The following is a 25,040-nucleotide window of genomic DNA, read 5'->3' as shown; positions in this document are numbered from 1 at the left end:
CCGGGACCCCGCGCTGTCACCGGCGCTGGGCGGGACGGGCGGCCCGGGAGGGACCGCGAGTGCCGGCAGTGCCGCTGTCCCATCCCGGCACGGGCAGCGCAGGGCCCAGCGCTGTCCCTGTCACCGCGGGGATGCTGAATCCCGGCAGTGCCGCCGTCCCCATGGAGAAGGGGGTCAGCTGAGGCAGCGCTGTGCAAGTTTCGGGGAGGAGGTTTCCTTTTCACTCCAAAGTTTATTTTGACGATCCCTGTCACAGACAGCCCGGGCGAAGCTCCGCGGGCGGGCGGAGGCTGTGCGTGTGCTGGTTTAATTAAAAACGAGACGCTTGACGCCAAACACAGTAGGAACTCTAAGTTCTGGGTCAGCTCCGTAAGCTCTTTAAGAGTAAGAGCCTTAAGCACGCCCCGTGCCGTGTCTCCGGCAGCTCCCAGGGGAAAAGCCCGGGCCGCCAGGGCAGCGCAAGTGCGGGCAGTGCGAACGCACCTGGGTCTGCAGCCGCGGTGCCTCTGCCCGGTGCCGCTCATGCGGAGCCTTAGCGGACCGGGGAGAGCCGGACCGACAGAGCCGCGGTGCCTCTGCCCGGTGCCGCTCATGCGGAGCTTTAGCGGACCGGGGAGAGCCGGACCGACAGAGCCGCGGTGCCTCCTCCCGGTGCCGCTCATGGGAAGCCTTAGCGAGCGGGGAGAGCCGCTCCGACAGAGCCGCGATATCTCCGCCCGGTGCCACTCATGGGGAGCCTTAGCGAGCGGGGAGAGCCGGACCGGCCGGCCGTGGGAGGAGGGGGTGTCGCAGCCGCAGCCCCCGCAGCCGCGCCCGGGCTCTGCCCGCTCCTGCTCCAGGATCGGGTTTCCCGCGGCCGGGGCGGGCGGCACCGCCTCCCCGTCCCCGCCTGCCGGACCCGCGGCCGTGGGCAGCGCCGGCGGCGGGAGGGGCGCGTCCTGCACGGCCGGGGCCGCGGCAGAGCGGCGCGCAGCGGGCAGGTGCGGCGGCTGGAGCTGGGGCTGGAGCCGGAGGCGGCAGGTCCGTGCCTCCCGCGCTGCTCTCCGTCATCATGAAGGTCGAGTTTGCCCCCATCAATATTCCCCTAAAGAGGAGGATCCAGACAGTCGCCGTGCTGCAGTGGATCTTCTCCTTCCTCCTGCTGGGTAACAGCCTTCCTCCTTCCTGCCCCTGCCCCAGCGGGAACAGGGCGAGAAGCGGCTTTTTCCGTGACCAGCGTTACCCGTGGGCATCGCTCGGTGCCGGCCCGTGGCTCCACGTGTGTGCAGAGCGGCTCCCCGGCGACCCTTGGGCGGGCAAGAGCATCGCGCTTCTTTCTTACCTGAAAGCTTTGGATAGCCTTTCCTCTGTTTGGGGGGTCTATTTCTTTCTATGGGTTTTTCTTCCAATATGATCATAAAAAGCTAGTGTCTGTGCCTCCTCATTGAGATGCCCAGTAAGTTTCTGACAGCAACTCTTTTATCGAACATGAGCATGAAGTCTGATAAATGACTGATGCTGTTTTCATTCGTAATTTCATAAAATAACTTTGTATGCTGTAGTTCAATAAAATTCTCATTTAACAAGGTAATAAAAATCGATGGGCATTGCCAGTGAATTAGCTCAAATGCAGACACGTCTGTAAATATATGAAAAATGTCCTCATTGACTTTAAGAAAGTGTTGTTAATACTTTAACAACAAAGTGGTAATCTTTTTCCACTGATTGTTCCTCTATAATTAATGTTCTTAATATCTTAATAGACACCTATCACTAAACACCTATTCACAGCAGCAAATTGTATTCACATGTGTAGGTATCTTGAATATGATGAAATAAATCACTTGACAAGGTAAGATAAGCCTTAATTCTATGAGACTAAACCCATGGATTGTATAAATTGGGAGCTGGTTATTGAATAGTCTGTTCTGAGGTCCAGAGCCACCACTGTATTACTGGAAATGCTGAAACACTTCTTGATCATCTATGCTCTAGGATGTAGAAGGAGGAAAGGAGTGTCCACATTTCTTCCTTGTATGCCTCGCAGATATATTATCCTTTAGATGGTCTGATCTTTCAGATTTTTTTTTAGGTTGTTAGCCCACACAGGAAAGATTTGGGGGAAGTATGGAGGGTATGAAGCATCTTCTCAGATTAGTCAGCAGATGTTCTGTTATCTCTAAATTATATGTAGTTAAATGATAAACAGTCTATGTCTGTGGCTACATTGTAAGTAGTCTGTACTTTTAATTTTCTGTTATTGAATTAGGTCTTGGCATGAGCCATTATTTCAGTGTCATAAGGCAGTGGAAGTTCGGGGGCAATGGAAGAAAAGATTTTTTTTTTCTCCCCATAATGTGGCAATAGTGCTGCAGAAAACCACATGTTCCTGTGCTTACTAGAAGTGATTGGGATGCAGAAAATCCCCTCTCTGTAGTTTAGCTGGCAATGGTCTTATGGCTGGTTATGTTGACTAAGGTGAGTTCATGTAATCATGAAAAAATGGATTTGTAAGAATGCTTGATTAACAATTTGATTCTAATAATAATTATCTGTTTGTGCACCGTGGGGATGTTTATCTTTAGAGCTGACCAAGGTGACCTTGTCATTTCGTGGGTGGACACTTTCAGTGATATGGCAGCCAGTGATCTGGCCAAAAAGTTTCACTTAGCTGCGGGAAGATTCAGTTGGATGAATCCTAAATGACTTAAAGCAGTGAGAAATTGGCTGCTTTCTGACGTTCTGGACTACCCCTATGTCTGGATTTTCAGCCTTTCTTTCTTTTTTTTCCTTTTTCTTTTTTTCTCTGAACAGACATTGTTTGTAAGCTTTGGATTCAATAGTGGCACTTTCAAATCAGGGAGGGGATGCCTCAGGACAAGTGAAATACTGCATGAGTTCATCACAGAATAGGTTGGAGGTTTAGGTGTTCTTTGGGGATTTGTGTGTGGCTGGAACTAGTTTATGCCAAGCATGATCTTGATTATCTTGTGTTGTATATCTGCATGTGAAAACTTGAACAGATAATGCCCTATGACAGCTAATGATTCATGATACAGATAGATGGATTCTGTTTAGAGCAGCTAATAAATGGGACACTGGCTTAGCTGCTGAAATTGTCCATCTAGCTATGTTGTAACATGCCACAGCTTAGTAAAATGATCAATAGGACTAACAGATAAAGAAAGAGATAACTCTGAAATAACTCTGAAAATTAGTGCCTGAATGACAAAAGCTGCACTGGTCAATGATATGCTTCAAATCTGGGGAGTAATGTGTGAAGAAGTAATTTCACACATTGAGTGAGTTGTAAAGGGAATGTGAGCCTATTACAACTTCAAATTCTCAATAGGAATTGGACAGAAGACTCTTGGTTTTATCTTCCTGGCTGAAAAATGTAAAAAGCCCTGGTTCTCCAGGCTTGCTTTGTTGTAATGCTGCATGGTTTTCTGAGACTGTGGAATTGATGACTGAAAATGCCCTCTTACTTGTGCAACTCACAAGCTGGCCTGAAATACAGACATGCAATAATTGCTGAAGCCTAAATCTCATCCCCACTGAAGAAAGTGTGAATCAGTCTACAAATACTGAAAAAATAGCAGCAGCCTGGTACATGCAAAGTTCTGCTTCTTCGTGCCATGTACCAGCTTGGGCTGGATCTGCACTAGAGATCTATTGCTTCTGCTGTGCAGCACAGGCAGAGTAAACATGCCTCTGTCTCAAAGAGCTGTACAGTTGTGTACAGAATTTAATTATATACAAAATGAACCTCTTTAAAATTCTGGCTGTAAGTTCCCGTGCTTCCTTGTTCTGTGCTGCGAGCTGCCAAAGTCCACCCTCAAAGGGAAAAGACAAGTTTTCATTGTAACAGTGATTTGCCTGTTCATTATCCAGAGGCATGACACCAGAAGCAAAAATAAGTTTTCAAATATTGGGATGTGTATGTAAGAGTTTCTGGGTTAAATGAGAGAAATGCCCATTAACAGACTCCCACCATGTGTTGGCTGACAATGCCTCGTGGTTTTCTATGTTATGTTCTCCTAGTGCAGCAGACCAGAAAAGTCTGGGTATAAGTCCAATGAAGGAGAAAAGTGTTTTAATTTGGCTTCTGTCTGTTGAAAGACCAGTATTATCAGTCTTGAGTCCAGAAAACTAAAGCTGTATAATCTGAAAGCTCGCAAATGCTAAAATCTATTCCTCACTGTATTAAGCACAAATCCAAAACAGCTTCAGGCTGAAGCATAATGTCAAACCATTAGTGTTTTACTGCTGAAACAGCAAATAGATGAAGTTTTGCAATGTGGTAGTATCTATTCTGGATAAAAGGCCAAACCAGACAGTTTTTGCAGATGGTAGTTTTGTGCCTGTAATTGCAGTTATCAGAGATGAGTTCGCTTGGCCGGGGGCTGGCGGTCCTGGGGCAGGTCTGGCCCTGTTCCGAGCTCGTGCAACACCCACACTGTGCCTGCCTGTGAGGCTGTGGCTGTCTGCTTTCATTGCTCTGTGCCATTGTCCAACCCAACCCCAGGCAGAAAGTCACCCGGAGAAATAAAATCTCCACGCCTGGAAGTGCTGCTGGACTGACAAAGAGGTTACATAACCCCCATTTTTGTATCATAGGCTCATTGTGCCTGTGCACTAAAGAAATTGTCACTGTCAATGAATGCAATGGACGTGCCTGGTTTGCAGGAAATCATTGTTTTTAAGCTTGGAAATATTTTTCTAAAGAACTTTGAATTAATTTTGCTGCCTTTATCAGTATATCTGGTATTCTCCTATTTGGAACAGGTGTAGGTTTTCTGTTTCTCACACAACACACAGCAGCTGGACATTTATCCTTGGTGTGTGTGAGCTTTGTGCCTCAGTACTGCACATCTGCCAGTGAGGTTCAGTTTGTATCAGGAGGTGAGTAGCACCCAGGCAGAAGGAAGATCAAAAGGTTCATTTAAAGGCAGAACCATTAAAACAAAGAAAAATCAGTCAGGTTTGGTTGAAGTGCTGCTTTCCCAGTGCTTTAGCCTTTTGTTTTCCTTCCTCTCTAATGTACACAAATCAAATGACAGTGTTTTTGACAAAGTAAAGCTAGAAGGTGAGTTGGTGAGCTATGTGCTCCTGCTGGCTTCTGTGCCTCTGATGTGAAAATGGACAGTGGAGTTTGAGCACGCACAAAATCAAATGCAAAACTGAGCAGCTTGGGTGGAGTGGTGGTGTCTTGGGCCAGACAATGAGAGTTTAAGTCTCCAGCAAGGATACCAGGGTATTTCTATGAGAAAAGGTGATGATAGGGGAGAATGGTGCATCTCCTAAGGCTCACTGTTGGGGCCCAGCAGTGTCCCTGGTCCCTCACTGGGGACTTAGGATGTGATTGTTGTGCAGGCACCCCTGTACTTATTTGCAAAACCCTTAATAATGCAAAATTAGTATAAGGTATACTTTAATAAGCTCAAAGCCACAAAATAATATGCTGAAGACATTGGCATATATTAAACTGCATCCTGTTCACTAGTGATTAAACTTCTGTGCATGTAGGATGAAGCAGTCTGTTAGTTGAACTTGCTGGAGACAGTTTTGAGTTGTGGATCTAGCTTCCCCAAAAGAATTGAAATGATGAAACATTTGCCAGAGTGAGAGATTGCTGCTGGAATAATAAGTGATTTCTGTGTTGAGAAAGAAGGTGTCAGTGTAATGTGCTAAAGCAAATATTAACCTTTTGGTGCTAACCAAATATTAGCCTCTGCAAACATGTCACGATGGCTTGTTGTCTGGTGCTGATTTAATTCATCAGCTACAGCTGGATAACTAATATGATTTTGTTCTTCCTCAAAGTCTTTTTAAAAAACAACTCTCTTGATGCTTAAGAAAACTCAGCTAAGCTCCATGAGCCTTTCCTAGCAAGCTGGCTGGTATTTCTACTTGTTTTTGTCTCTCTGTATTCATCTATTTGTGAACCTTATTGGTGGCCTATGGGCAGGACTGAAGTGTGATCACAGACAATAACAGGGTACTTACTGACTAGTATTTCTAGGAATGCTGCCTCAGTTACCTACATCTTAGGGAATTTAACCATGTATCTGTGTATATTTGTTTGTATCTCTCAAAAAAATAAGAAAAAATGGCTCTGCTGTATATCAGGCCAGAGACCCTAGCTTGACAGCCTCTATATGAACATAAGTGACAGTGAAGCGACAGGAGAAAGAAAAGAAATGGGAAATATGTAGATTAAATTTGGCATGCTGTCTTGGGATTTGGCAATTAGTAACTTGGGGGTTTATGGTATCCAGGCCATTCTACCTCCAAGCCAGTTGTGTGTAATGCTCTGTATCTCTAGTTTATCAGTATTTGCCAGTGAAGAGTTGGGAATTTGGAACCAAATTTCAGCGTAAACAGGCCTCTAAGGCTTGTCATCTGAGGGTTTGTGTTTGCTATCACAGCACTGCTGAGATACAGCTTCCTTGTAGGAATGCTCAGATATCTTTGTGGCTCCCAGTTGTAACCAATAACCTGATAAAGGCCCCCACAGGAGACTGATCCGTATCCAGCAAATGCTGGCTGCCCTGCCACCTCAGTTCTGGACATGGCTACCAAATTCCTGGGGGTGCCAACAGTTTTCCAGCACCGTTAGATATCTGCCATGGATAAAAAGAGATAGTGAGTTCCTGTGGGGGAAACTGTACATTGACAGAATTGCACAGAGTAGTGGGCTTTAAACAGGACAGTGCTAACATTATGTCCATTTTTTTTTTTTTAAGAGGCTTTCTATGTAAAAGAGGCAGAGGTCTCTTTTACTCTGCAGAGACATGAGCTTGCTTACTGTTGCCTTGGCAGCCTGCCTATTCTCAGATGTTGCCTATTGTCTCAGGTATTACTTTGTTGGGAATACTGGAGTCCATTTGCTGTAGTTGTTCCTTCATTGGAATTTCTATCATTTTATTCATGATATATAAAAATGATTTAGACAATGTTTTCAGAAATTAAGGCTAATTATTTTTTTCCCTGCATGAAAGTATTCCATAAATGGGAAAAATAATTAATTCTAATGCCAAAATCAACTGAAGAGTAGTAGCTTGAGGGACAATAGAGAGGAGCAAATGTTCATTAGAGATGAAAACATCATAGTACAATTTTTCTGTGTTCTCTCCAAAGTTCTGTTCCCAACCCAGCTCAGAGACATTGCTGCTCTGAAAACTAAGGATGAGAAGACCACATGTTGTTGTAGATACAGCAACATGTTTGTTGAAGAATGTAATTTTTCTTTTTGTTTTTTTTCTCCTGTGTGCACAGATGTAAGAAATGAGCTTTTCACATTCCTGTGTGTATTGGTACACACATGTACTCATAAAGCCCAGGGAGGGGCAATACTAAGAATCACTTCCCCACCTGTGTGTTTGCTAGGATGCCAAGAGGATAAAGATGTTTTTTTTTACTGTGTCCTTGGTGGGATGAGGTTCAAATTGCTGAACTCTGAACGTCTCTAGCTCATTTGAGAAAGAGCAGCATGTGTTGCTGGGCAGTCCTGAGGTTTCAGAGTGAGCTCCTTTGCATGGTTTTTGGAACTCTGCAGGGAGCCTGTGGTGCTGCTTGGGGTGAGACCAGCAGCCCTGGCACCAGGGACACCCCTGCACTGCCCAGGCATGCTGAGCAGAATGGGAACCTTCTCTTCTAGGGACAATCTTGCATTTGCTGGCTTTCACAACAGATATTAATCAAACAGCTTTGATGTCTTAGTAACTCCAAATGATTTTGAAGCTTCCAATTTCCAGATTTAACCTGTGCTGTTTTCCTGCTTCCTGTCTCTGGTGTTTAACTATTTTATAAATTTGGTGCCCCCAGCTGCAAACTCAGAGCCTCATTAATGACTGAAGAATCAGGTGTACAAACATCATTGGGCAAGATGCTGCCAGATGCTGCCAGTGCTGACAGCTAGCACTATACAGAGTGGTTTTCATCCATTTGTTGCAAAATATGAGTATCCATGGGTTTAAATGGGAAATGGAGGAGAAGTGACACACCAACATTGATTCACAAACCCAGTGTTCAGAGTTCCATGGCAGAGATTTGTCTTTTAATCTGTATTTCCTACTCCCTCCTCATCCATCCCCAATATCCAATATATCACAAAAATATTTTTCAAAGCTCTAATTCAAGTTCAACCAAAAAATTACACTAAGAATGTACACAGGAACTACATGCAAGGACACGATGCAGTAGAATGACAAATCCCGAGTTGTTCACCTTTTGCCTGGAATTTGTTTATGAATTTAGTTAAAATAGTTATTTATTTACTCACTGTCTTGTCTGAAGGAGAAAACATCAGGTTTGTTTTTATTGGCTCATTGGTTTTGAGTCATCAGTGTTTAGCTCATCTTGCAGGCTGCTAATTCATTGAAATAATGAGGAGGTATGGTAAAAGGAACTTGCCTCACATGTCTCATTGGGAATGCAGTAATCAACTTTGTCCTAGAAGATGCTGAGCTCCCCTTAGGAAGTGCTAACAGCATACTTACCTGCCCATACCTTGCAGTGCACTCAGGAATGTGTCCTAGCTAAAGCACAGCAGCAGCTTGTTGATCTGGTGTGTGTTTGTCTGCATGGGATTAAGTGCAGCTATCTGGGCCTTCTCTCTGATGTAATTAGCCAAGGATGCTTGGCTACAAAGCACTGTTCAGCTGTTTGCTAGCAAACTGATAGTAAAAAAACATGTGATTCTGTGTTAAAAAGCCATGTGATTGATTCTGCATTAAGTCAAAAGTGCTTCTGAAAGGATGGGTAGGAAATATAAATACTTACTAGTTTTTGCATAACAAATGAATTGATTTATAACAGCTAGAAAAACTTCTCATACTTGTTCAAACCAAACCAAGAACCTTGACGTTTTGTCAAGATTAACATTCCTAGAAATTTCTATAGTTTCAGGATCTCCTCTTCAAAGAACAGGTCATGACTTTTCCTCAATAGCTTTCTGTGCCCTGTTTTGGAGTGATGCTAGTGTGGTATTTCGTGTGAAATTGAGTGTCTTAATTCACCTGTGTTATTTATACTGCATTAATGATGTTCCTTAGAACTTGTTTCAGTTCTTGTGAATTTTCCACGTTGACTTTGGGGGTCTGTGGGCCTCAGTTAGCTGTGGTGCTTTTCAAAAGCTCTTACTCAAATGCTTTTTTGTGCAAGACTGGGGTTGCTTGCTTGAGGAGGAAGCAATAAGCTTCTCTACTAAAGAATGGAGTATCCTTGAAAATGGTAGGTTTTATCCTGCTCCCGCTTTTGTTTATGGTCATTTCCTTCTCCCTTCCTCAGAGCAAATGCTGTTCCTTATTTTTCTGCTCATATTCCTGCTGAAAATGTGAATGTTCATTCCCTTCTAGACAAGATATCCAATTCTATTCTGATGGCACATTCAAACTAGACACAGGAACAAGTTGGTTGGAGTTCAGAAAAAGTAAATATTCAAGTTGGAGGAAATACAAGTCTGCCTGTAGACCAAGTTAAGATCTCAGCTCAAAACCTGCATAGTCTAGGAAATCTGCTAGATTTCGTAACCCAAGTAATATCTCTCCTGAATGTAATGATCTGAACTAGAATGAGTGGGTTTTACTCTTGGTTCATCTGCTTATTTTCTGAAGTTTTCAGTTCTGGCGATATTTTACATTGTGTGAGCCAAATGATTGCCTGAAGTACTTCTGTTGTTTCTTTTTAAATCTACTGTTTAGTGATGTATTTAGCTCAGTATGTTTCACTGGTATAACTTCTAGGATGTCACAGAATATTGCCCTTATGAAAGCCAGTCAGTTGTGAGACATAAAGGGCTGCTTCTGCATTGTAAAATACCTCTGAAAAACGCTGACTTCCTGCAACTCTGCCCATTGAGTCTTCCAGTGAAAACTAGGCTCTGTTTTGCTTGCCATTGTATACATTTATGAGTCTGACTTCCTTGCAACCTGGACTTCAGCATCTGATCCATGAGCCTGATGGGGTTTGCTCCAGAGCAAGCAGGGCAGCAGCTCCTGCTCCTCAAACATCTCAGACCAGGGCTGCTCAGCATGCTTCCAGACTGAAATCCTGCAAGTTCTGCAAAGATAAAGCTTCCATAGGATTTCCCTCAGTAACTCTTTCAAGGTTGAGCCCCAAGTAACATTATATTTAACCAAACAACTTTTTCTTGCTCTTTGAATTGTGTACATTCTTATGTATCACTATTGTAGCAGGATGTTACACTTCTTCATTGTGTTTCAAAGTATCTGGACTTACCTGATGTTGTGTTCCCACAGCAGCAGTGAATTTCCCCTTTGACTGACATGTTAAGTGGCTGAAATGGAACCTCTTCATGTTTTGGTGTTGTCTAGTGCATCTCCTTGGCCAGTGGCAGCACTTTTGCTGGGAGTAGAACTACCACTCCCATTATAGGTAGAGAAGCTGAGAAAGAGAATAGAACAACATCCCTGCAATTAGAAAAGAGATGTTGCTATGGCTCCTTTCCCTTCTTTCCTTCCCCTGCTTTCCTGTCACTCCCTGAAGCGTTACATCCTTGTTAGCTCTTGCTGTCTCCTTTTATTTTGCCTTAGGTAAAACAGATGCTCTCTACCAAACATCCAGTTATGCACTAGAGGGAGAAAAACTAGACTGAGGTGATCACCCTTGTGATGTTTCACCCTCACTGTAACAACACAATGTGGAATAAGCTGAGTTCAATTTGTGTACATTATGAGTAAATCTGTAAAAATATATTAGGGCTGGGCATTCAGGGTCTTAAAAGGACACAGATGTGATTAATGCTTGCTGTGCTTTCACTTTTTGTCTTTTGTAGCAGAGTTTTGCTGTGGATTCTTCGTGATCCTGATCCTGGGCAACTTCTGGTTCCTTGCTGTTCTGTACCTGCTGTGGCTCTACCTGGACTGGGAAACACCATGTGCTGGGGGCAGACGGTCCCAGTGGGTCAGAGGCTGGACTGTCTGGAAGTACTTCAGGGAATACTTTCCCATTCATGTGAGTAAAAGGTTTCTCACAAACAGCTTGAATAGCCATAGCATAGGCAAACATCTAAGACTCATCTTTGCTAAAATTCTGACACTTACTCCAGGGTGAACTTAACTTCTTTGTACAATATGGGAAATTTGAGATTTAGTGGCAAAAGGGGACAGAGCCTGGTTTCCTAGTTGGACTGTTGTGTGACAAGATAGTTCTTCAGCACAGTAAATTCTAGACATGGTACCCTGACACATCTATTTAAGCTTTACAGGTAAAGCAGGACAGTAGTTTTAAGTGCTCAGAAGGAAATTCATTGTTGTTGCTTCTATATCTTGTCAATGTGCAATCTCCATAGCTGTTATTTTTGAGGTAAATATTATAATGCCCACCACTGACTCTATTTTTCAGCTTATAAAAACTTCAGAACTGAACCCAAATCACAACTACTTACTTGGCTTTCACCCTCATGGGGTCCTGGTAGCTGGAGCCTTTGGAAACTTTTGCACCGATCCTCCTTTCAAAAATTTATTTCCTGGGCTTACTCCATATCTTCATATCATGCCCATCTGGTTTGGCTGTCCCTTCTTCAGAGAATACATAATGAGTGCTGGTAGGTAAAAGCAGAATGTCTCAGCTGTTGCTCTGTATTTTAGCTCCTGTTACAAATGTAGAGTCTATTTCTCTACTTATATATGGTAAGTAATTTCAGAAGGATAAGTGTTGGTGATAAATTTAACCTCTATATTATGATGAACTGTTGTGGCAAAAAAATTTGGAGGGTTTTATTAATAGTTTTGTAAACTGTATCACTGAGTTGTTTTTTCTTTCTGAAAAGAAGTTGCTGATTTTCCTTTGAACTATCAGACACCAGTCCTGAGTATCCATTATATACAAGAAGAGAAGGGCATAATAATTTGTAATTTTATTTAGTCATTAGCAGGCACTTGTAAAACAAATACAGGCTAATCCCTTACCTGAAGGACTTAGTCTTATACATTACAAATATCCTTCTACTCATAACTCAATTACCTGCTCCTGATTGAAGCCCCATGTTGCAAATTTGTGTTATTTCAATTGAGATGTAGACTCTTAAGAGAGGGATCTTTTTTCTCTGTTCTGAGAATCACTTGTCATAAAGGGGTGATATTCATGACTCATACTACTGCAATAAAAAATAGCAAGCAATCAAGTTGGGGGAACAGGAAAATGAGAAGAATGAAATAAGGACTAGTGCTCCCCCCCAGTGATTTAATACAGGAGTTATTTTACTTAAATTCACTCAACTGCAGCATTTAACAGTGATCTAACCTCATTCATAACTGCAACACAGAGCCTGAAATCTCAGAGAAGCTGTTTCACTGCTCCATTTACAGAAACATGCCTAGGATGTTGCCCAGATTAATATCAAAATTACTTATCTATGTATACTTCAACATATCAGAGAATGCCTTTCCATGCAAATGTAATTTCTGAGGGTGTTCTTTGAGGCTTGCTAAGTGAGGGCTTGGCAGTGGTAGAACATTGCAATTTTAAACACTGTCTGGGAGTCAGATTTGCATGTTTTTGGCATCTTGACCCATGGGAACAAATATTTACCTGCAGAATGAGAAATAACTGCAGTAAAAAGCACACTAAAGAACAGCCAGCATTGGAGCTCAGTTTTCACAGGTATACAGCTGATAAATGACAGGGACCTTTGGTGTAATACAGGTCACCAGTCAAATCATAAAACACTTGCAAAATCTTCCATGTCCTGAAAGCCATGCTCCTGGCACAATGTTTCCTGTCCCAGTGTTTTTCTGCCTGTCTCCAAACATGCAGATGTTGCCTGTGGCAGTGCAGCTGTGGCTCTCCTGGGCTGTGGTGTGAGCATGGAGCAGTGCCCTGTGTGCAGGCTGACAGCTCAGCTTCAGCAGGACACACGTTTGTTCTGGGGAAAGGCAGTGGCTCCTGCTTTCCTTTCCATGGAAAATGCATGCTGGCATGAATGAGCATCACTTGAATTATCTGTGAGTCCCAGGTCAGCGGCATTTTCAGAGTAACAGTGACTGAAGGCATATGTGGCAAATGGATGTAGCTTTTTACTGAGGTCTGTTCCAGTTGCAAGCTATTCTCTTGGTGGCCAGCTCTCAAAAGTAGATCACAGTCATCTTTCCTCTCTTACAAAATTTTTGCAATCCACATTGTAATGTCCTTATTGGAAAAAAGACCAGGCAGGAAGCAGGACATCCAAAAGGACATCCATTTTGATACCAGCTCTGTCAAACCAACAACATAAACTACACTTGATCTCTAAATTGTCACTTAGATTATGTGAATTAAGCACAGTGTAATTAAACATGGCTTCTGGATAAATGGGACCACTATAAACCTTTAAAATAAAACTTAAGGCAAGAAGGAAAAGGAATCTTTGAAATATTATGTGCATATCTGTTGGAAAAGGGATTTTTCAAAGCACCAAGTCCAGAGCAAGACCTAAGGAGATTATAGTCTTGCACAGCAGTGTGCCTCTGATTAGAAGTATCTGGATCAGCAGGTGTACCAGAAAAGCTTCATATAATCTACTATTTTAGCCTAATTATTGATGAGTGCCTGGGCCTGGTTACTAGAGCATGAGCTGATGCAGTTATTAGGAATGGCAGAAGTGAGTCTTCCCTGCTTCTTCTAATGCTGTCATGCTATTGCCTCAGATGGAGCTGCTGCTTCATAGCTGTGAAAAGAGTGGAGGTGTCTGCTTGGCAGTGTAGCTCCATGTTTGAGGTAACAAGTCCTCCATACATTCTGCTGACCCCTTTGTGCCTGTGCTTATATGCACCTGCTGTGCAGCTTTAGCTGCTGCCTCCCAGCAGTGTCTGCTGCATCCACCTCCTCTGTTCCTGGGCACAGAGTCTCTCTGAGAGGGAGTTAAATTGCCAGAAGAGCACACCCTGAAGGACTGAAAACTCTTGCAATAGGCAGCAGCATTTAACTCAAAGCACATGCCCAAAACCAAATCTGTTGCAGAGTGTGGAGGCTGAACCCAAATCTTTGAAATCTGTTCAGTGCTGTTATAATTTTGTAACATCATTTATATATTGAAAAATATTCTTAAATTCCACTGTACTTGTACATGAAGATCCAGTGGTCACTCTTAAAATGTTTCCTCCTGAAGGAATGGTTTCTGCATCCAAGGAAAGTGTCTCACACGTGCTGAGCAATAAAGGAGGTGGCCATGCATCTGTCATTGTGATTGGAGGAGCAGAGGAATCCCTGAATGCACACCCTGGAAGTCTGACCTTGAACATCCTCAAGAGGAAGGGCTTTATTAAAATGGCCCTGAAACATGGGTAAGTCTTCCAGGAAGCATGCTTTGAATGCAGATAGATTCTTAAATATAGTTCATATTATTTAAAATTGGAGAATTTGAAAGAGTCTAATGCAGGTATCTGGTACAGGAGCCAGTCTGTCTACCTAGATCCAGTCTGGGAGTGTTGAAAACTCCCTCTGACTTTCATAATTTGTAACAGTAGGTGTTATTAGCATATCTTGTTTTATTTCAGTTGTTTCTTGCACTAGCAAAGAGTAAGAATTATGAAACAATAGTAAAACTTGGCCAGTTTTGCTGAGTAGGGCAAACATTCTGCTTTCTGTTCTGTAGACTGAAGATACATTAAGGTAGAACTTTCTTATCATTTTAAGCAAACAAACAAATAAATTGGAGATCCAGGGCCTGTTTCATTACATAATTGAAAATTATGGTGTAGGAAGATTTATTTTTACTGTTAATCTAAAATTTGCTTTTGAAGATTGCCATTTGCAAAAGTAAATTCTCAGGATTTTTTTGTGAAAATCTCAAAAAAAAAAAACCGTAGATAACTTTTTACTATCAAGCAGCCATCAGTGTGTAATTAAGCAGTGATGGTATCAATATCTTTTGAGTGATTTACACAGTATAAGGTATTGTGTTTGTTCTGAACTGGTCTAGATGGTTTGTATATTAGAAATATTGAAACCAATGATCTGTTTTGACTACACTTTCAGAACAGCTCCCAGGATTTTACATTGACAGGTGAAGCAAGGAGAAAAAATATATTAGTCTTGAGAAATCTGTAAGAGCTTTTTAAGCTATTAACTGGGGAAAAGGTAGTCCCTGAGGACCTCTCTGCTTTTCCACAAAGTGCAAAAAATTAAAAATTGTTCTGTGCCAAAATTCCAAGGATATTTCTTATACATATCACTAGGATTCTCATAAAGAGTTTGTTTGCTAGTAGAATGTAACATTTTTGTCTAATTTGTAGCCAGAAAAAATTCTTGTGTATATGAATAGTAGTTTACTGTCTAAATTAATCTTCACTCAATTTTTGCTCAACTGTTGGTTAATTCAGTAGGATCCTCAACACTCACTAGTTTTGTTTTTTTTTGTTTTAACCATGAGGATTGGAAAAATATTTAGGTAATTTTCCTGAGTATGTTGATAGGTGTCTGTTCTGTCATATCACAAAGGTTGGTGGTAGTTATCTCTCATCTAAATTGGTTTGGATTGGGAAATCAGAAACACCTGTGCCTCTCATGACATTGATTTCAAAAGTATCTCCAACACCTAACAGCAAGAGTGGGACACTTACAAAACACAGGAATGACCCCTTTACCCCTTCACTTACTTAGATTCCAGTGATGGTCCTCACCTTTCTGGCAGGGTTATGGCTGTCTGGAGCCCTCCTCTGGGTGGCAGTGCCTATCTCTGCCTCAGAGGCCAGGGGCTACAACTCATATGGTCACTGGAACCAGCAGGCTCCAAGCCATTCCTACAAACAGCAGCCAAAAACCTGCTTCTGGGTGAAGCGTAGGATTTCTGAGCTCTCAGCTGTCCAGCAGAGCTGTGGGAAAATGTGAGCCTAACAGAGCTCTTGCCCAAAGACCCAGCATCCAGTAATTGCTTCTGGTTTTGTTGTCTTATTTTTAGCAATTAACAAAATGGGAAGAAAATTTCCATCTCAAGTGGAAATGAAAGGGTAAGGGAGACTTGTGGGATGCAGATGAGAAGACCCATCTGCCACCAGTACCTGCACATATTCCTGCAGCAGCAGTACCAACACAGGAAGGAAGAAGGAGCAATGCAGGAGGTTGTGCTCTCTGGCCCTGGCTCCTGTGCTGCCAGCACTGAGAAGCTATGTCCCTCAGCTAGGAGCTTGTCAAACGTGGCCTGAATATGTCAGCAAAAGTCCTCTGCACTTCTGCAAAGGACATTTTGGTCCAAGGTAGTACAAATATCTGCTGTGAAATGAAGAAATCCTAAAGACACAAAACAAATGATGAATCAGATAACTTATCTTTAATTTCACAATCATAAGTTACTTATTTCTCTGTCTCAGCCTCCTACATAACATCTTGCAAAAGCCTTCACTAGATTAAAACAAATCCCACAGTGTCAGGGCACCACAGCTGTTGCACCACAAGATGTTCCTGTTTGTCTTAGTGTTGTAGTAAAAAGTGGAGTGTTTACACAGCCACAGTAAGTACCAGGCTTTATGGTATTTCTTTTACAGGTGGCAGAGTGATAAACCCTCTGGAGAAAGAAACTTTGAGCAGACACTAGTCAGAATAATATGTGGGAATGATAGTTTGTGTGAGTCCCCAGGCTAATGAAGCTGTTGAAGCAGTTGTTTTTTACTGTACAGGTGGATTTTGACTGTCCACAGTGCTTCCCAGCCAGCTCTGTCTTCAGTGCATCCTCCTCAAGCATTTACAATTCTGCAGAAATTCTTTCTGAAAATGTTCTAGCAATTCTGCTATTTTACAGTAAGGTTTTTCTCAAAGGTAGTGGGGACAGAATAGAGCTAAGATAGAGAAACTAAGATTTAAGTAAAGAAGATAAAACATACCTGAATCCTTCAGAGACTGCTTAGGATTAGCCTGCTTTTTTTTCTCTAAACTCTGTGGAATAATGAAACTTAGCATTAATCAAAAACCATACTGCAGCCAAGGTTTTAAATACAATGATGGGTTTACCTGCTGGAGACAGCTGCACTGATTTTATCTACTCAAGTAGTTTGTCCAGGAGCTAGTCAGTGCCTTTCTTCCAGGCCAATTCATGAACTGAATGAGAATTCATTAGGCTGTGCAAGAGCCAAATTGGGTTCATGTAATTTCTGTGGGTAAGATGTGACCTCTGGTAATAATGGATTAAGGCTACTGTTTTCAAAGAAGTCCAGAGGAAGTGGGGTTTCACTGGGAATTGGAGAGCAGAGGAGGAATTTGGCATTGCACTCATGTCTGTGAGGGTGTCTGGTTTTTGTCATGGTTTTTGTGCTGAAATCAAGGGCACACATTACTTGGTCAAAAGACAAGGGAAAGCCAAGATCTGGTTTTTATGCCACCCAGCTGGGAGCATTATAAGGTTAGCAATGAGGTTTCTTTGCTTGCCAAGGGAAAAAAATGTAGTGGAACATGGGTGGACTTGCTGAAATAATGATGGATAAAGACATACTTGTGATATATGCAATTACTCATTTTCATAATTCCAAACAGTCACAAATTGCAATAGGTACCAACCAAATACTGCCAAAAGCAAGTTGCTCATTGTGTGCCAACTTTATTCTTTTAAACAGCAACCAGCCAAGGCATCCAAAAAGCTGCTGCACATGAGAGGAGTTGAATGCCTGTTGCTGATGAAATCCAATGCTGCTGAAACTCTCTGTACTGGTTATTGTGAAACTGTTCCCATGCTGCTGATGTGAACTGCAGTGCAAGTGCAGGCTGATGTAGAATTCTCAGTGTTCGCTTTGTTTCACAGGGCTCATCTGGTCCCAGTGTTTTCCTTTGGTGAAAATGAACTGTTCAAGCAAGTTGCAAACCCCAAAGGTTCATGGCTCAGGAACGTACAGGAGAAGTTACAAAAGATAATGGGATTTGCTTTGCCACTATTTCACGCTAGAGGAGTGTTCCAATACAGTTTTGGATTAATACCTTACAGGCAACCTATTCATACAGTTGGTAAGTTCCCAGCACCATTTTTAATATGTTTACAAATGTTTGGATATTCATCAGTGTGTTGCTATTATCTGTAAATTTATAAATCTCTTCAAAAAGAATTGATTGCTGTGCATCTAAAAGAAGTATGCATGGTTTACTGCCCTTCCCATTTAAAGGGGGCAGTTCTTTTCTCCCTTTCCCCTTTCTGTCCCAGGCCAAATCTTACTCTTCATTCTCAGTTATCCATAGGCTTCTATCCTTGGCAATCCATAAGGAAATCCAAGAGTTGTCCAGTTTTTATGAGAGGGCTGCCACAGTTCTGCAGCTGTTGCTGCAGTTGTTTTGTGAGAAGCCCAGAACCTTAATTTCTTAGCTGTGCAGAGATGTAGCAGTTGGATGTTCCAGCTGATGCACAGCCACCCCAGCAGAGTTCTGGAGCAGGGCTACTGGAAGGAGCTGGGTTGGTCCTGAGCTGCTGCTCAGCAGGACAGAGAGGAGATGCAGCAGGAAAGGGAGAGGACACCTTGTGGTGCCACAGCCCTTGGGCAGGCTGCCACTTAGATGGCTTTGCAGGTGTTTAGGGTGTTCCCTTCCCTATTGAATTTTTGCCTTGGAAGAAACCTGTCATGTTTGATTGTGAGTGTGCATGCCATGCCAACAGGCAGTTTGGGAGAGTGTTTATCCCCCAAAAGCTTTCTCACTGGAACTGAACATATTTTTAGTGGTTTTACTAGTGCTGTTGATAAGCACATCTTTACAAACTAGGTGATGCTGGGTCTCATGCAAAGGCAATAGCTGCCTGTCTGTAAATTTTTTGATAAATCCTTTACAGCCAGATTCTGACCTGAGTTTTCTGGTGTTCCACAAGGGACTTTGAAGGTGTTCCCTTCCTTTTTATGGGGTTCATTTGGTTATAGTATAGAGTAAAAAAAGTTTAAGTGAAAAACACAGCTCTTTTTATGTTAAATTTCAAGCAGATCTGTGTTTTATTAGTTCATGCAGTTGAATATTTTGAAAATATTAAATTTTTAATGCCCACATTGTACACAGGCAAGCTAAAAATGTCACTTATTTTTAAAGCCAAATAGCTTGGGAATGAGATGTATTGGATGAGATCTATAATCTCCTTTTTTTGGGGGGGCTGATGACATGAGAACTGTTCTGGAGCTTAAAATGCCTTATTCATTGAGGCATTTCTTCATCATGACAAAAGCACAGGAGTGCTACAAATTAGCAATACCAGAGACTTGCAACAGAACTTGCAAGATCTCAGAAGTAAGGGACCTGGTGTCCTTCTGTGTCTCTTTCCCCATGTTTGAAAGCTATCACAATGTCCCTGTGCCCTTGGAAGTGTGTGGGGTGTTCTTGGTGTGGCTCAACATGGCTTTGGAAGCATTGACTCAGCTCCTGAGAGCTGCAGAGGCACAGTGAGCTCACCTGAGGTGATGAACTGTGCTGCCAATGTGGCCAGGTATGAGTGATATCAGTGCTGGTTCAGAAGCCATGGATCCAAGAGCCATTCAGCTCAGCCAAGATCTGTGAAGTTTGAGTGTTTTGGGCTTGATGAGTGAAGTACTTTTGTTTTTTCCTTTACTTTTTTTTTTAATTACTGCTTGTCAGTGATAGAAACAACCCTAAAATATCAAATTAAGCAAGTTCCTTAAAGCTGCACATAATATTAGAGAGAGGAGTTTAGTTTTCAATCCCACAAGAAGTCTTCACTCTTGGGAGCAGAGGCTGTTGCAGAAGGGCTTGGGAGCTGTTGGCTATTTCCAGTCCTGCCTCTGGAAATCCTGTATTGTATGGATATTGACTTCACCCCCCCTCTAAGGCATTGCTCAATCCAACAATACCTTATTGTTCATTCCAGGGCTGGGTTCCCAGCCCAGCCATGTAAAGTCTGAGTTTCAGCACCACTCAGGGCCTGAGAGCTGATGGCAGCTGGAGCTGCAGCAGGAATGCAGGCTCAGCCATTTGTGGTTCTGGCTAGGCTTCCCTTTAGTCATCACCATCCAATCTGAAGTGGCAACATGTGTTGGAAGGAATTTTCAGGTGCCTTTGGAAAACTCTTGAGGGTTTTTCTAGATTTCCTCTGTAGTCCCAGTTGAGTCTGTTAAGGTCTTGGCACTTCCAATGCAGGAACAGCTGTCAGAATCTGGTGATGAAACAACACAGGAAAGACTGATATCATGGGAAGCTTCTCTTAGCAATCCAGTTTTGAGCTATGGCTTTTTGTGGAAGAGAAGGCTGCTCTCTGGAATTCCATGGAGTCACCTCTCATGGAGCAGGTAGCAGGCTTTGCACAGTGCCTGGAGAACATTTTGGTTCCAGTGACATTTGTGGGCAATGGATGGTTCACAGATATCTCACAGGGTTTAGGGGATTTATGTGCTACCCCTCCCTCAGCTGAGGTCTCCAACAACATTTCTGCTGCAGTGATATCCATTTTGAATAAATTGGAAGGTAAATATTTCCTTCAGTCCTGTTCATGTGACTGTGTGGTTGAGGGTACCACTGTCCCCTTAAGCATGTCCCTCACACTGAGTAGTTTTACTATTAAGATCAGAAAACAGTGAGAAAGTACTTTTTTTAAATACTGTGTTGAATTTTTAGGCAGCACATAGCCCTTAGGATTGTACTTGAAGTGTAAGCTGCTCCTTCAAGTTAAAGCTTATCATTCTTCTCATTTGCTCGTTTGCTGCCCAACTGAAATGTTGGGGGAAGTTTAATTCATTTTGCCAAACTTGAGCAAAAGGAAGTGAAAAACCAGACTAGGATTCAGGCTTGTGAAAGGCAGGATCAGGCCCCAAGAAAATGGTGCTTCTGCCATCTGGATGAGTGCTGTGGTGGAGCACTTATAGAAGGGACAGCAATTCTGCTCAAAAAGAGATGTCAATGAAGCTAATGCTGTTGTGTTTGATTTACAGTGGGAAGCCCCATCCCTGTAAAACAGAACTTGAACCCCACCACTGAAGAGATTGATGAGCTACATGCATTGTATCTACAGAAACTAAAGAAATTGTTTGAAGAACACAAAAGCAATTATGGCATCCCTGCACATAAATCTCTCATCTTCGAGTAGCAAATTACAATTTGTAATTCTGAATCTCATGCAAAGAAACAGTGTCTGCTGAAAGATGTCTTTCTTGCAATCCATATTTTGCAATCTGTAATTATCCTTATGTAAGGAAAACTTTTAAGAAGGGATTATTAGATGATTTATTGATTTTTATCTTATCCTTGGGCGGTGGGATTATTGGGATGTAAGCCTCGAATCCAGTGCTGTTTTGAGTTGTCCTTTTAGGTTCATGTATGCCAGAAATGCAAGTGAGAGACTCCACTCAGATGTTCTTACCACCATGGTACCTACCCACAGCTTGAGCACAGGAAATTGCCACAGCATGAGATCAGTAGCAGAAGTATAAACCCAAGAAGTCTTTGATTAGAGGTTGATTTACCAGCACTTATCAAACATGACATCAGGTTGTTCTCTGAGCATCAGAAACCCTGCTGCTCTTCCACAGGAATGAAGGTTTTCAGCAGATGGCTACTATAAACCATTTGCATGAGAATTCAAGAATAAATAGGAGCCTTCAGCCCTGAATAGGATATTGGCAAAAATGGTTTGTCCAAGTCATGGAGCAGAGCAAACCTTCTGTTTGGAGAACAGTGTGTTGAAATTTTTGTGTGCATGTGTGTGCTGGGTGTTGGGAAGCACTGAATGATGTGACTTTTCTGGACAATCTGTGCTTTGGATCATAAATTTGGAAGATGAAGCAGCTTTGGTAGTTTCAGCCTCAGAAGAGATGGAAGGCACAGGACAGGAGAAGTGAGGGAATCATGTGAACTCTTCATCTTGTGCAAGTTAAAAATGATTCTATGTTAAGCACTTGCACAGAAGGAAAGGGAGCCAAATTTGTTCAGTCAGTTCTGAAATTTCACCAAGGAAAGTGTAGTTGATAATGCCTTTTTTTTTCCCCACTGACAGATGTGAGGAAGTATGTGTTAAGCTGGTGCTGCAGGGTGACACAGCTGCAGTGCCAAGGCAGTGTGAGCATAGCTCTAGGGTGCAGCAGGTTAAGAGGATGCATTATAAATAAAGCAGGTGCCTGACTTTGAGAAAAGCTTTATCCTAAATGTGGATATCCACTACAGAACAGAAAAAAATCTTAGCCAAACTATTTTTCAGTGAAAATGCCTAGGTCTTGGAGATTATTTTGTATGTATGGAAAGAATTGTAATATATTACTGAATTTTTATGAGATAAATTCTTGTATTCGTACATGCCTACAGACTTTGCAGATTTGATGTTAGTGAAGACTTTGCTCTGCTTTAAGCAGTTTTGGTGCCTGAATATTATATTAGTTAGGTGCTCTGAGGTCATGCATGGGCTTGTCAGGCAGCCTGGTCATCTTCAGTTGGCTCAGTTGAGCACTGAGGTGCTCCAGGAGCAGCAGCACTGGATACATCATTTATTTGATGGGCTGGAGGCTCTTAGAAGAAACACAGCTGGGGCTTTGAGAACAAGGTAGAACTCTGGAAAGAGAATATCTCAGCAAGATGAAGGTGTTCAAAGAAAAGGGTGGAAGTTACTTCTATGGAATGAACTCCAACTGAACCAACGCCCCAAAGCAAAACAAGTACTTGCCAGACAGGGCAGATTTATGTTCTCCAAAAAACCCTCCAGCAACAAATAGGTTCCCTTAAGAGGGCTCTTCCTTCTAGTGCCTGTTTGTCATCCGGATGTAAACAACACTGAGCCAACGCTGAGTCGTGCTCTCATTTTCTCTACAATGACACAACCATTCTGGGACCAGGGCAGGAATTTGCAGTGCCTGAAGAAGCCCCTCTTCCTGACAGTCTGCTGTGGATGTGCCCAGAATTCCCCTCTACCTGAGCTTTCTTGGTGCCACATGTGCTTGCCCTCCCTTCCCATGCCTTTGCTGATCACTGATGAGTGTGACCTTGCTTCCTCACTTTCTGCCCACCTTTCCTGGGTTGAGATCTCTGGTCTCTATGCATGGAAAATAGTGAGTGGTGGCTTATCATTCAGCAAAAATGGGGTTTAGGAGCAGGGTTTGAGAAGAGGAAGCACTGTGGCTGTGCATGTTTGACACCAGCTTAAGATCAGGACTGTTTCACCTCTGGAAAGGGCATGTTTCTAGGGAGGTCAGACATGGCAGGTTTGTTACCCAGGAAGAAGTCTCAGGGTCCTGAGGATTGTACAAAGTGATGATCCTTAAGCAGCTGCTTTTTCTTAACCAGCTATATGAAATTTCCTTTGGATGTGACTCTATTGTCTGCCCTATGAGTAGTGAGGATTATTCATGAAAGAAGAACTTGGAATCTATGTCAGGCTGTTCTCTCCTAGATCATCTGCTCTAATGAGATATTTCCTCTCATTCTCAGCCTGTTCTTTTTCCATTACCTTAATGATACAGAAGATCAGGCTGTAAATTTAAAAATATTGGCAGTAGGTTGAAGATGGAAAGTAACAATGTTTTTGTTGTTGTTGCTGTTGTTGATTGAATTAATCAATACTTGAAGGGAATATGTGGATACTGATTTTGTGCCAATATCTGGTCCAAAGGGTACCCTATAATCAGGCTTTCCTCTAAATTCTGTGAGGAAATTATCTGTGGGCTCTTTGTACCTTCTGTAACTGGCTCAGGTAGGACAAATAGGGATTGTGTTGCTATGGCTACTAATATTGTCATTGCTGTGTAACAATGGAGATGGTAAAAAAACCCCCAAAAAATAACAAACCAACAAAATCTCCAAACAACTCAAATATTCATTGTTGCTCAGTTACCACTATGTATTGCTTACGATGGTCCATCCAAACTACCTTTTATTGACCAATTGTCTATTGTACCCAGGACTATTTTAAAATAGAACTTCTGTCTCTAAACATGATAGACATGATGTCATCTAAAATAATTACCTCTGTGTTAGGTGTGGATCTGTAAAGCAGCCCTAAAGGCCAGAGCCCTGGCAGGCACAGACCCATTTTGGCCACCACAGGCACCAATCCCAGCACTGCTGCAGGCACAAGGAGCAAGAGTCTTCAGAGGGAGTTCATGCTGGACAAAGCAAGAGCAAGGAGCTGGCAGGAATGGTGACACAGCCTCCTCCAGCTGCAACTGGAAGAGCTGGGCAGCACTCACATTCCTGGGGGGATGCCACACTGCCTGGAGCCTGCTTTGTGGGGTTTCTCTTTGTGCCTTTTAATGCCACAGGTAATCCCAGGGAAGGCAGCCATCCATCAGCAGGAGAAGCTGTGCCTCAGCCCTGCCAGCACTGCCTCCCTGACACCCTCAGGATGAAGCTCCTGCCTGTTCCCTCCTGTGTGAGTGAACACCTCTATGCCAAATTCCTGACAGAAAGTCAATCCTCGAGTATTTTTACTTTGTGAACTGCACAGCATAGTTTACACTTTGTAACTTTTTATGGTACCTGTAAAATATGAATGTCAGTTGTTTCAATGATAGCTGTGGCAAGGAGGTGTGAGATAATAAAGGTTTGTACCAAAGTGGGCTTGTGCTGACTGGAATTCATATACTGGAATTTACTCCTGTAGGTGAGAGTTCTGGCTGAACTTGAGGGGCCACGTTAGCCTGGCTGTCAGGCTGTGCTCATACCACACTGAGAAATCTGGATGGATTGCTTGCTGCAGTCTCCTGAGGAGAACATGAAGCCAGATTCCTGATGGGGGTCCAAAGGGTCTGAGGAAGAAGTGAGCCAAGCAGGGAAGGGCTGGGCTGCAGCAGCCCTCAATCAGTGCCAAGGGAGCACAGCAGGGATGCTGGAGCATGGGAAGGTGAGCAATCTGAGAAATTGGTGAAATAACAGCTTTTGGAGTCTAATTCATCTTCAGTTTAAAGAAACGTTTAAATTTTAAATGAAAGTTGCATGAAGGAGTTCAAATCTTAGTAACAGTACCCTAGAGAGAACAAACCCTGCAGAGGATCTGCTTCACTTTAGGAACTGGGGAGCTAAACAGCTGCTTGGTGGAAAAAATGAGTTACATTCATCTTTTGGGAAGGGGAAAACCAGCCACTTGACAACAGCGATGTATTTAATGGGATTTGTTTGTTTGTTTTTTTAAAGTTCAGCAGCTTGATGCAGCACTAACAGCTGTAGTGACA

General features: G+C 42.7%; 1 protein-coding gene across 2 annotated transcripts; it reads left to right on the top strand.

The window, feature by feature from the left end:
- Positions 1–727: 727 nt before the first annotated feature.
- MOGAT1 (monoacylglycerol O-acyltransferase 1) lies at positions 728–23,641 on the top strand. 2 transcript variants are annotated; one of them, XM_079315674.1, is made up of 6 exons: positions 728–1,145; positions 10,781–10,959; positions 11,350–11,551; positions 14,093–14,267; positions 17,714–17,913; positions 20,820–23,641. In XM_079315674.1, exons 1-6 carry the CDS (start codon positions 1,052–1,054, stop codon positions 20,972–20,974), a joined length of 1,005 nt encoding a protein of 334 aa, XP_079171800.1. In that variant the 5' UTR covers positions 728–1,051; the 3' UTR covers positions 20,975–23,641. The 2 variants fall into 2 exon arrangements, with proteins under 2 accessions (XP_079171800.1, XP_079171801.1); XM_079315675.1 differs by lacking the exon at positions 728–1,145 and adding an exon at positions 1,167–1,435.
- Positions 23,642–25,040: the final 1,399 nt, after the last annotated feature.

The sequence above is a fragment of the Erithacus rubecula genome, assembly GCF_903797595.1.
Source record: "Erithacus rubecula genome assembly, chromosome: 11".
Taxonomy (NCBI): domain Eukaryota; kingdom Metazoa; phylum Chordata; class Aves; order Passeriformes; family Muscicapidae; genus Erithacus; species Erithacus rubecula.
This window is presented reverse-complemented; position numbering and strand designations above follow the sequence as displayed.

What these genes read in the sequence shown, in the direction of transcription:
- MOGAT1 (XM_079315674.1), top strand. Translation starts at nt 1,052, where the DNA reads ATGAAGGTCGAGTTTGCCCCCATCAATATTCCCCTAAAGAGGAGGATC. An exon ending in CTTCTCCTTCCTCCTGCTGG is followed by an intron (nt 1,146 to 10,780) that starts GTAACAGCCTTC and finishes TGTCTTTTGTAG; the next exon opens with CAGAGTTTTGCTGTGGATTC. An exon ending in AAAATGGCCCTGAAACATGG is followed by an intron (nt 14,268 to 17,713) that starts GTAAGTCTTCCA and finishes TTTGTTTCACAG; the next exon opens with GGCTCATCTGGTCCCAGTGT.